The sequence below is a fragment of the Oncorhynchus gorbuscha genome, unplaced genomic scaffold (genome assembly GCF_021184085.1).
Source record: "Oncorhynchus gorbuscha isolate QuinsamMale2020 ecotype Even-year unplaced genomic scaffold, OgorEven_v1.0 Un_scaffold_697, whole genome shotgun sequence".
NCBI classification, from domain to species: Eukaryota; Metazoa; Chordata; class Actinopteri; order Salmoniformes; family Salmonidae; genus Oncorhynchus; species Oncorhynchus gorbuscha.
The window spans coordinates 297,618-309,673 of record NW_025745771.1 but is presented as its reverse complement, the minus strand read 5'-3'; the positions used below and the strand labels follow the sequence as shown (position 1 = coordinate 309,673).

At 42.5% G+C, this 12,056-nt stretch overlaps 1 protein-coding gene and 1 pseudogene across 2 annotated transcripts; one reads left to right on the top strand and one right to left on the bottom strand.

Annotated features, from left to right (window-relative positions):
• Positions 1-1,021: 1,021 nt before the first annotated feature.
• Positions 1,022-7,656, bottom strand: LOC124019857 (annotated as a pseudogene). The gene is made up of 11 exons (XR_006835858.1): positions 7,435-7,656; positions 6,622-6,735; positions 6,426-6,481; positions 6,152-6,282; positions 5,601-5,771; positions 5,330-5,409; positions 4,972-5,097; positions 4,613-4,675; positions 2,785-2,865; positions 1,876-1,992; positions 1,022-1,609 (listed from the first exon to the last, which is right to left on the bottom strand). The product of XR_006835858.1 is annotated as a 26S proteasome non-ATPase regulatory subunit 13-like (transcript).
• A 282-nt stretch (positions 7,657-7,938) lies between these two features.
• Positions 7,939-11,323, top strand: LOC124019858 (NAD-dependent protein deacetylase sirtuin-3-like). Its single transcript, XM_046335293.1, is given in 7 exon segments — positions 7,939-8,243; positions 8,398-8,641; positions 8,844-9,076; positions 10,377-10,477; positions 10,624-10,785; positions 11,066-11,150; positions 11,153-11,323. Coding segments are annotated over 7 exon segments (1,071 nt in total). The 5' UTR covers positions 7,939-8,146; the 3' UTR covers positions 11,302-11,323.
• The last annotated feature ends 733 nt before the right edge of the window (positions 11,324-12,056 follow it).

Genomic DNA, 12,056 nt, shown 5'->3' with positions numbered 1-12,056 from the left:
GAAACCAGTGTTATGGCATATGGGCAGAGCTCATGTAACAGAGTTTAACCTTCTGGTTAAACATTTAAACATAACTCAGGATCCAGGAAACTGTCATTATATTCAGTTAATATAACCTGGTTAAACATACCTCAGTTTCCAGGACACTGTCCTCTATTACCTCATATAACCCTGGGTTAAACATACCTCAGTCCAGGAAACAGTCATTATATTAGTCAATATAACCTGGTTAAACATTTAAACATACCTCAGTCCTGGACACTGTCACTCTATTAGTTAATATAACCTGGTTAAACATTTAAACCCTCTAGTCCTAGGACCTCATGTCCCCTGGGTTAATATAACCTGGTCTAAACCTACCTCAGGATCCAGGAAACAGTCATTATATTAGTCAATATAACCTGGTTAAACATTTAAACATACCTCAGTCCAGGACACATGTCACTCTATTAGTTAATATAACCTGGTTAAACATTTAAACATACCTCAGGATCCAGGACACTGTCACTCTAGTCCTAGTTAATATAACCCTGGTTAAACATTTAAACATACCTGGATCCAGGACACTGTCACTCTCTTAGTTAATATAACCTGGTTCATACCTCAGTCCAGGACACTGTCACTCCTTAGTTAATATAACCTGGTTAAACATACCTCAGGATCCAGGAAACAGTCATTATATTAGTCAATATAACCTGGTTAAACATTTAAACATACCTCAGGATCCAGGACACTGTCACTCCTTAGTTAATATAACCTGGTTAAACATACCCCTCTAGTCCTGGAAACAGTCATTATATTACCCCTGGTTAAACATACCTCAGTCCAGGACCTGTCACTCTATTAGTTAATATAACCTGGTTCAACATTTAAACATACCTCAGGTCCTGGACACTGTCACTCTATTAGTTAATATAACCTGGTTAAACTATCCTGGACCTCATGTACCCTGTCATTATATTAGTCAATACAACCAATAGGTCTAAAAACACAGTCACATCCACAATTCATGCTTGAAGGGTAATGTTTCATCAACAAGCATTTGTCATTTTTATTTCAAAATTGAACAATGTTTTCTTGTATTTATTTACTGCTATAAAGTAACAAGAACGTACACAGAACCCCAACAAAAATACAAAAACACTGAAAAAGTTGGATGCATCAGTCCTTCTGGGAGATAAGTAGGTAGAGGAATGAAGAGAGGATTCCTGTGATGGGGGTCTGTTCTAGGGGTGAACAGGCTGGGGGAAGGGCCCTGTCCAGAAGAACATCCTGGCACCTACACCCTAGACCCTTGTCTGAGAGGATCTAACTGGTGGAAGCAATATGGCCAAAACTCTACCTAGACTATCAGAGGGCAAGGTACTATCATCATACTGCATAAACCTATCAAATGTTCTCTGATCTCTACAAGTGTCTAGAGGTTAGGGGGTTGTTCTGGACAGGGCCATGGAGGAGACCAGAGGGAGGAGGCCTGTCTAAGTGATGCTAAACCAAGGGGGAGGAGGCCCGTCTAGGTGAGGATATCGTGGGCCTGCTGTTCCACCAACACAGCCATGTTTTTCACATCCCCACACCAGAGGTCCAACCGGTCCTTCATGCCCTTGATCTGAAAAAGGACAAGGAAGAGAGTCAGGGTCAAAGGTTAACATTCAAAAAGCTTTTCCATAAGTCGAGCATGATTTCTATAGCTCAAAGCCACTTTAACTACAACTAGGATTGGTCTCAATGTCTTGTTACAGAGGACATTATAGTCCCTGTTTCTGGTCCAAACCAGGAGTCATGTCCAGCCTCTGAGAACCGGTGCTTCTCATTGATTGATTATTATTCCTTGGCCCGTGAATATGAATATGTTAAAGGGTGGTATGCATTTACCTGCTGCAGGTCCAGTACTCGGGGCTGCACCCAGGTCATCTGAACCTTCTGGTCCACCTCGTCAATGTTTCCTTTGATCAGACCCACAGACAGAGCTTTCATCACTAGCAGCTCCACCTGCAGGGGACAACCAAGAATCACAATCAGACCCAGTCAGGAGGTTCAAACCGTTTACAATCAACTCTCCAGATAAACCCCAGATAAACCCCAACCCTGGTCCCCAGATAAACCCCAACCCTGGTCCCCAGATAAACCCCAACCCTGGTCCCCAGATAAACCCCAACCCTGGTCCCCAGATAAACCCCAACCCTGGTCCCCAGATAAACCCTGGTCCCCAGACCCCAACCCTGGTCCCCAGATAAACCCCAACCCTGGTCCCCAGATAAACCCCAACCCTGGTCCCCAGATAAACCCCAACCCTGGTCCCCAGATAAACCCCAACCCTGGTCCCCAGATAAACCCCAACCCTGGTCCCCAGATAAACCCCAGTTGTCACCAACCCTGGTCCCCAGATAAACCCCAGTTGTCATAAACCCCAGTTGTCACCAACCCTGGTCCCCAGATAAACCTCAGTTGTCACCAACCCTGGTGCCCAGATAAACCCCAGTTGTCACCAACCCTGGTCTCCAGATAAACCCAGATAAACCTCAGTTGTCACCAACCCTGGTCTCCAGATAAACCCCAGTTGTCACTAACTCTGGAGGTGGAGCCACAGGATGTGCAGGCCTATAGTTCCAGACAGTAAAGCACCGACTCAACTAAATGTTATGTTAATTAGTTGTTATTGTGCTGGGCAAATCACCTGTGGACCAGGTGACCACGGATACAGACCTATGTTCATAAGAAGCCTCCAGATATTAATGATTTGTTATAAGTGACATACGATTGGTGGATTGACGACCAACTGACCTCGTTCACGGGGATCTTGGCACTCTGTCCAATCTCATGGAAGGTCAGCTGTCTGTTGTTGGCGGGACGAGTGAACGTCATCTAGACGGAGGAGAGAAGAAGAGGTAGACCTGTTAGGGCTGTTTGGGAACATCACTTAAATTTATCCTCGTCATTAAGCAGGCGCTGTGACCCAGAGAGACTGACCAATCAGTGCATCCAACAGTAAGCTGGTAAAAATCAGGTGTTGGAACCTAATTTATTTTCATTCTGAACCATAAAAAAAAAAAATTGGCTCAGCAAAAAAAAAAAAGTCCCCTTTTTCAGGATGTAATAAATGCATCACTAGCCACTTTAAACAACGCCACTTCATATAATGTTTACATACCCTACATTACTCATCTCATATGTATATACTGTACTCTATACCATCTACTGCATCTTGTTTACATACCCTACATTACTCATCTCATATGTATATACTGTACTCTATACCATCTACTGCATCTTGTTTACATACCCTACATTACTCATCTCATATGTATATACTGCATCTTGTTTACATACCCTACATTACTCATCTCATATGTATATACTGTACCATCTACTGCATCTTGCCTATGCCGTTGGGCCATCTCTCATTCATATATTTTTATGTGCAAATTCTTAATCATTCCTTTACACTTGTGTGTAAAAGGTAGTTGTTGTGAATGGTCAGAATGAGAAGCACAAGCATTTCGCTACACTCGCATTCACATCTGCTAACCATGTGTATGTGACAAATAAAATTTGATAACTATAGTATCATTAACTAGCATTCTTCTGTTTTCATGCCTGTAACATCAGTAGGCTCCAGTAGCCTATGCTTCAGAGGGGGAGGGCTCCAGTAGCCTATGCTTCAGTAACATCAGTAGCCTATGCTTCAGAGGGGAGGGCTCCAGTAGCCTATGCTTCAGAGGGGGAGGGCTTCAGCTCCAGTAGCCTATGCTTCAGAGGGGGAGGGGCTCCAGTAGCCTATGCTTCAGAGGGGAGAGGGCTCCAGTAGCCTATGCTTCAGAGGGGAGGGGCTCCAGTAGCCTATGCTTCAGAGGGGAGGGCTCCAGTAGCCTATGCTTCAGAGGGGGAGGGGCTCCAGTAGCCTATGCTTCAGAGGGGGAGGGCTCCAGTAGCCTATGCTTCAGAGGGGGAGGGGCTCCAGTAGCCTATGCTTCAGAGGGGGAGGGACTCCAGAGCCTATGGGGGGGAGGGGCTCCAGTAGCCTATGCTTCAGGGGCTCCAGTAGCCTATGCTTCAGAGGGGGAGGGGCTCCAGTAAGAGGGGAGGGGCTCAGATAGCCTATGACAGGCAGCTTCACACTGGCAAAGATCTGACAGGCAGACACTGGAAGAAGTTTCTGAGTGACAAAGTGAGGGCTTCAGAAGGAGGGGGAGGGGCAGGTAGACACTGGAAGAAGTTTGAGTGACAGGGAGGGCTTTGGAAGGAGGGGGAGGGGCAGGCAGACACTGGAAGAAGTTTGAGTGACAGAGGGAGAGCTTTGCATAGCCACTGTTTTTTTGTGGGACAAGAAAAAAATACCCGAAATGTAAAGTTATTAATCGGTTCCCATGCTTTCAAAATAACTGTTCTGTTCCGGAAAAGTATAGTTCACTTTCGTTCCCAGTTCAGATTCTGTTCCTCTAAAAATATGCCATTTTTCAGTTCCTACCCTTGGGTAAAACAAACACATTCATTGTGAAAAGTAAAACCTGTATCCAAACGTCAGTTCTCCTGCACTATAAAACATTCAATTAGAGAGAGCATTAGTTCTGCCGTGTGGGGGGGGAAGAGAGAGAGAGAAAGGAGAACCCACCTCCATCACACACAGCAGCTGAATCTTCTGCATCAGTTTGGCTTCATTGGCTGCCAGGTCAGGCTGCAACACAGACACACGTTGAGATGAGTTGTGTTTGTTGGTTAAATGACAGGTGATTTCTAATCTTCTGCGATTATTGTAACATTATTAACTTGCATTATCATTTAAACAAAAATGGGCCTCCAATCATAGCACATCAACAAACCCATGTCCATGTGTATAAACAATAACACATTCTGGATCGAGACAACGGGAGCTACAATAGTTTTCGCTCTCTATTTCTTGCAGTGATAGTTTCCATAGAGTACATTCAACCGGCTGTTGTAGGCCGTACTATAGCCAGTTGTGCTGGTTACCTGCGCTCCCCAGGCAGACTTGTAGGCCTGGAACTTCTCCACGTTGCCTCCGTTGAAGGAGTACAATGTGTCTATCAGCCACTGTTTGTCTGTGTTCCTTAGGGACTCCAGTACCGGGTGCATCAGCTAAAAACACAAGCAGAGACAGGCTGTCAAACCGAGGCTGTCAAACCGAGGCTGTCAAAGCCATCTGGTGCTTTGAAGGTAAAACTTGAGCCCAAACTTTGGTGGCTGTAGCTCAGCCAAAACTAGCTTTAAAATGGCTGCTTGATGCTTATTATCAGCCAGACTAATATCTCACCAAATGGGAGGATACCTCAAAAACACAACTATCACAAGGGTGGTGATGGGTAATTACCAGCTCTCCGAAGTTGTAAACTCCTTCTCCTAAGAGTCCAGCCAGACCCAGTGTGAAAGCCCTCTCCTGCTTCTCTGTCTCTGATGGATATAAAGACATCAGTTATGACAGCTAGTGAGTACTAGCACACCAACTAATAACGCCTTCAAACAATTGTAAAAAAAAAAAGAAAAAGAATTCTAATGATGCTTTTGTGATTTTACCAACATTAAATTCTGCTGTATGATTTCAGTGCAACATACTGCCTCTGTACATTGTAAACAGATGTTACCTGGCAGGTCTTTGATGTCGACACAGCCGAGGTAGCGCAGCGCGTCCTTGTAGTAAGAGGCGTGGTTCCCACGATGCGGTAGTATTTGCTGGACAGGTCGTAGAATCGCCCGTGGACTGACGTCACACCCGGCAAGTTATTCAGCGTCTCCTCCACCTCCTCAATTAATATCTGTAGGACGGAAGGCAGGGTAGCCTAGTGGTTAGAGCGGTGGACTAGTAACCGGAAGGTTACAAGTTCAAGCCCCCCGAGCTGACAAGGTACAAATCTGTCGTTCTGCCCCTGCACAGGCAGTTAACCCACTGTTCCTAGGCCGTCATTGAAAATAATAATTTGTTCTTAACTGACTTGCCTGGTTAAACAAAGGTAAAATAAAATCAAAATATACACTGAATTGAAATGTACATACATGTACACCCGGCTTCAGTAAGCTATTGTATGTTTTTGATTGTTTTGATTCCTGCCATCTTGGGACAGGTCTCCATTGAGATGTTTGTTTTCCAGGTTTTTTACCTACAAGTAAGTTACTGTATAGCCAGACAGTGTGTTACCTTTGTGGCTGGAAGGTCATTTATCTCCAGTTTAAGGGCTCCAATAGATGTCTTGCACAGAATGACCGACTCGTCGTTGCTCTTCACCTTCTCCTTCGTCTTCTCAAGGAAAGTGATAGCATCTTTAGGATCTGAAAAGGAGAACATGGTTGAGCTGGTTGAAATACCATGAGTGCTGATACATGCTGTATCTGAGTGGATTCATGTTCAATTACTTAGCATCAGCGAAGAAGGTGATAGGACTACAGACTGCATGTCATGACTGTGTTCTTACCTGTCATCTGTCTGGCAACATACAGGATGATCTCCACCAGAGACAGGGGGTTGATTCTAGAAACGACAGAGAGACAGAGAAAGAAAAGGTTACAACTGAACACTCAGAGATTAGACTACTAAACAGTGTTGTAATTCTAGCTACTCTTCCAATTGTCAGAGAAGCAGTTATTACTGTAGGTTGGTGTTGGTCCTACCTGTGGTCAAAGTCACTGAGGAAGTTATCATACAGTTGTATGAGGCCATCTCCTGTGGCAAAGCAAGGGTCTTTTACAAAGTCTGTGAGCTTCAGGGTCAACTGATGCCACAACCTGTCAATGGAAAGACGAGGTATGGTTAGGTACTAGAATTACATGATGAATAAGAAACAAACCTGCACTGAATGAGATTAGTGGGAAGCTGGTCAGATTTATTTGTACCTTTATTTAACTAGGCAAGTCAGTTAAGAACAAATTCTTATTTTCAGTGACAGACTAGGAACAGTGGGTTAACTGCCTGTTCAGGGGCAGAACCACTGTTTATCTTGTCATTTTGGTGATTCGATCTTGCAACTTTTCTGTTAATTTACTAGTCCAACTCTCTGACCACTAGTCTACCTGCCGCCTGATGAAGGGAAGACGGGGAGACTATGAATACCTATGGCATTGCAAGATTGCAAAAGTCCCTAAATGCAACAAAAAAAACTAACCTTAACTAACTACCTAATTAGCTAGCCTCCCTGTCTACTGAAGCATTTTTAGCAAACGTTAACCGCATAGCATCAAAGGAAGATTGTGGACATGACGACTAATCATAACAATACATTTTCGGTAATGTTAGTCACATGTTACGAATAAAACATATTTCACTGTACACAATTCACAGTTGGTGTGTTGTTTGTGTGTCATTCACTGATGGTTGGTGTTCAGCTAGCTACTGTAGCATTAGTAAGCTAACTCCATGACTCAGCGGCATGAATGACAGACATATAAAACAACTAGCTATAACGTAGACAAAGACGCTTTCCTTACTTTTTGTTGTAAAACTCCTCTAGTGTGTGCCATTCCGATGCCATCTCCGGGGTCGAACTGATGCTCTGTTGCGTTTTGAGGTACCCGGTAACATCTTTCATTGTGTCGCGGTAGGTTTAGATTTAGATACCGAATGAGAAACGCGTTGACAAACTTGTATCTTATAAGTGCTAGCGAGCGAGCTAACTGAACAGCTAGCACCACAAGCAGAGAGCAGACGCAAAGGCTCATGGGAGCTGAGCGTGACGTAGACACGTCTACCGTAATGTTCCTAACAAATACGCGTTGACGTGTTTTTTAATTACCCCATATGTATATATATACTTTAAATAGATGTAATCACGATAAGTAGTTTAATTAGTGAACCAAACTGATATTTACAATTGATAAAATAATGACAGTGAGCACTTATATTTAAATGGTTTATTCTAAACTCTATTATATATATATTTTTTAAACATATTTTACGGTATAATCAGCCTTCGTCACGAGTTCAAAGGTAATCAGAGCAACAACAGACTAATGCAGCGGCTCACATTTGGTTTTGAGCGAATGTTGTGCATTATGAAATGTAGCTAAACACCTTAGGAGAGTTATGCTATTGAAATGGTTCTTCTTGTGTAAAAACATGCGCTTCAACTGCCTGCTTCCAAAATGAAGATGCGGCTCTAGAGAAAGCTACAAATATACTGTGTATTTCTTGCAGCTAGCTATGACTTATTTCATGTCCTCGCCACTGGTCTACAAGGGCAGGTTATATCTGTATCATACTATTACATCAAGTACAGCTAGATTCATCAAACTCACACGTAAGCAAGAGCCTAAATATCGATTTGAAACTAATTGTCATTTGAAAGGTGCTTTTGAGATTGATGTGAGCATTACATAAACCTACAGGTAATATGATCGATGAGGATAGTAGCTAGTTACTCAGTAACTTCACCACATGCATTACCTTCTCAGATCAACAGCAAAGAACAGTATTCCTCGCTCCAAGGCAAAGGGATGTCCACGGTCTACGTCCAAGCCAAGACAGGACAGTCTGGTGGCCTGGGTTTCGAGGACTGTTCTGTAGAGGAGGAGTGGAGGACTCCAAGCAGCAGACGCTAGAGGACCTCACTAAGAACATCAGAGGCGGACAGTACAAGAGGATCATAGTGATGGCAGGGGCTGGGATCAGCACACCTAGTGGGATCCCAGACTTCAGGTGACAAGCGGTATATTTTAAATGCTTGAGGTGCACTTGACCGGCGGGCAGGTTGCGGTTTTGCACTTTTGGGATGATTCCATTGGTTGAAGTTCCATCAAATGCAACCTCAAGTATTTGGAAAGTGTTTGAGATGTTCAGTCAACCCATGTCAGGAATGTCATGTTCAGTCAACCCATGTCTCCCTACTTTCCTTGGACAGGTCCCCTGGCAGTGGTCTCTATGACAACCTCCAGCAGTATAATCTTCCTTACGCAGAAGCCATCTTCGAGATCAACTACTTCCATCACAACCCCAACCCTTTCTTTGCCCTGGCCAAAGAGCTGTACCCAGGCAACTACCAACCCAACCTCACACACTTTTTCATACGTCTCCTTCATGACAAGGGCCAGCTCCTCAGAATGTACACGCAGAATATCGACGGCCTGGAGAGACGTAAGTGGATCCACTAGTATGACCATATTGAAAAACAGTTCAGATAATACACATAGGAGCCTGTCATCTCTCTCTCTATCTCACACACGCTGTGTGGCTGCTGCCAACATACTGACTCAACTCCAGACACTTTAATAATGGAAACATTGATGTAATAAATGTATCACTAGCCACTTTAAACAATGACACTTTATATAATGTTTACATACCCTACATTACTCATCTCATATGTATATACTGTACTCTATACCATCTACTGCATCTTGTTTACATACCCTACATTACTCATCTCATATGTATATACTGTACTATACCATCTACTGCATCTTGTTTACCCTCTATTACTCATCTCATATGTATATACTGCATCTTACTGCATCTTGTTTACATACCCTACATTACTCATCTCATATGTATATACTGTACTCTATTACCATCTACTGCATCTTGTTTACATACCCTACATTACTCATCTCATATGTATATACTGTACTCTATACCATCTACTGCATCTTGTTTACATACCCTACATTACTCATCTCATATGTATATACTGTACTCTATACCATCTACTGCATCTTGTTTACATACCCTACATTACTCATCTCATATGTATATACTGTACTCTATACCATCTACTGCATCTTGTTTACATACCCTACATTACTCATCTCATATGTATATACTGTACTCTATACCATCTACTGCATCTTGTTTACATACCCTACATTACTCATCTCATATGTATATACTGTACTCTATACCATCTACTGCATCTTGTTTACATACCCTACATTACTCATCTCATATGTATATACCGTCTAATTCCTACTGCATTACACTCTCATATGTATATAAGTACTCTATACCATCTGTTCTTGTTTACATACCCTACATTACTCATCTCATATGTTATACTGTCTCTATACCATCTACTGCATCTTGTTTACATACTGTATTACTCATCTCATATGAATATACTAGATACCATCTACTGTATCTTGCCTATGCCGTTCTGTACCATCACTCATTCATGTATTTTTTAATGTACATATTCTATTCATTCCTTTACACTTGTGTCTATAAGTGACAAATTGTTAAAATTTGATTTGATTTGTTTCACTGAAGCACAAGCATTTCTACACTCGCATTAACATCTGCTAACCATGTGTATGTGACAAATAACATTTAATTTGATTTGTTTCACTGTCTCTCTCCCTCTCTGTCTATCTCGCTGTGTTTCACTGTCTCTCTCCCTCTCTGTCTATCTCGCTGTGTTTCACTGTGTGTGTGACTCTAGTGGCAGGAATCCCCACTGAGAAACTGGTGGAGGCACACGGCTCGTTTGCTACTGCTACCTGTACTGTGTGTCTCAGAGTCTACAAGGGGGAGGAGCTACGTGTGAGTCGGTTAACTATCACTCCATTCTCAGAGCATTTCCCTGTTACAACTGATTCATATTATTGAGAGACTTGTTGGCTTGTTGTTAAAATATATATCTAGTTTTGATTTCCTGTATTTCTCCTGTGTGTTTGTCTACTTCTTAGCCTGATATTATGAAGGGGACAGTCCCTAAATGTCCCACTTGTAAGGGTGTGGTGAAGCCTGACATTGTCTTCTTTGGGGAGGAACTACCTCCTCACTACTTCAGCTACCTGAAGGACTTCCCCCTGGCAGACCTCCTCATTATCATGGGTACCTCTCTGGAGGTGAGGAACGCTGCTATTAATGTGTTACTAAGATGTTATACACATGTTATGTGGCTGTTAGTAAGCTGTTATTCACAGTTATAAACATGTTATAAACCAGTTAACACGCTATTCTCCTGTTATTCACCTGTCAATCAGGCAGGACAGGGTTTCACTCAGTAGTCCAGGGTTCCTATAAAAGATATCTCCGGTGTGTGTGTGTGTGTTTGTATATATATATATATATATTTTATTTATTTACTGGAGACTTAAAACATATTGTTCCATGTCAATACACTAGGTGGAGCCCTTTGCCAGTCTGGCCGGAGCTGTGAGGGACTCTGTCCCTCGTCTACTTATCAACAGAGACCTGGTGGGGCCCTTCGCTTGGGGACCCCGCGACACAATGATGTGGCCCAGCTAGGGGATGTGGTCGGTGGTGTGCAGATGCTGGCTGATGTCCTGGGCTGGAACCACCAGCTGGAGGCTCTCATGGCTGCCAATGCTAAGAATGTTGGTTCATGGGAAATCATCTGATTTACACACGTGTTACGTACGCATTTAACACACATAAACGCAACTAAACCCTGGGCTCTTTGCATTCACTGATATGCAGAGCATTCAGAGACTTCATATATATATCAGGGATTCTTCAAAGTCTGGACAATCCTTGTTCGGCAGGAAAAATGTATAACAAAAATGACAAATTGTTCCGTTATTTGACTTTAAATAATATTTCTCTCAAAACTTTGATTCCTAAAAAATGTGTCTGGAGATTTGGTCGACTCAGTCAGATTTGTCTGAAATCCTAAATGAATCAGGAATGAGCAGGGACAGCTCTACCATCAGGACCCCCTTATTCATGTCCTCATTACATGGAGTGCAACAAGGCCACTCATGGTCTGGAAAGTTCTCAAATGTTGATAGAATTAAACAAATCATATTCAAATCACTATTGGCCACAACCATAAACTGTCAACTCCATCTCCCTGATAGGATGGGAATTTTGGTTAAAATGTGTTTATTTTAAATGAGATTTTTATAGGCATGAAGCAACCGAGGAAAAACTCGATTGCTACTTTGTATACAACTTGAATGAATAAACATTTAAATGTTTGTCTACTCCGTAAAACAAACTCCTCAGATTTTCATGTAACGTAAATTCTGTAAAAAACCTGATAGATTGATGCTTTTATTGGCAAATTTTCAAAATGAATTATTTTCTATATTTTACAAAAACTTTGTGTTGAACTTCTATTTTTCAGAGGTAAAAAAAAAATGTCTGTTTTGAG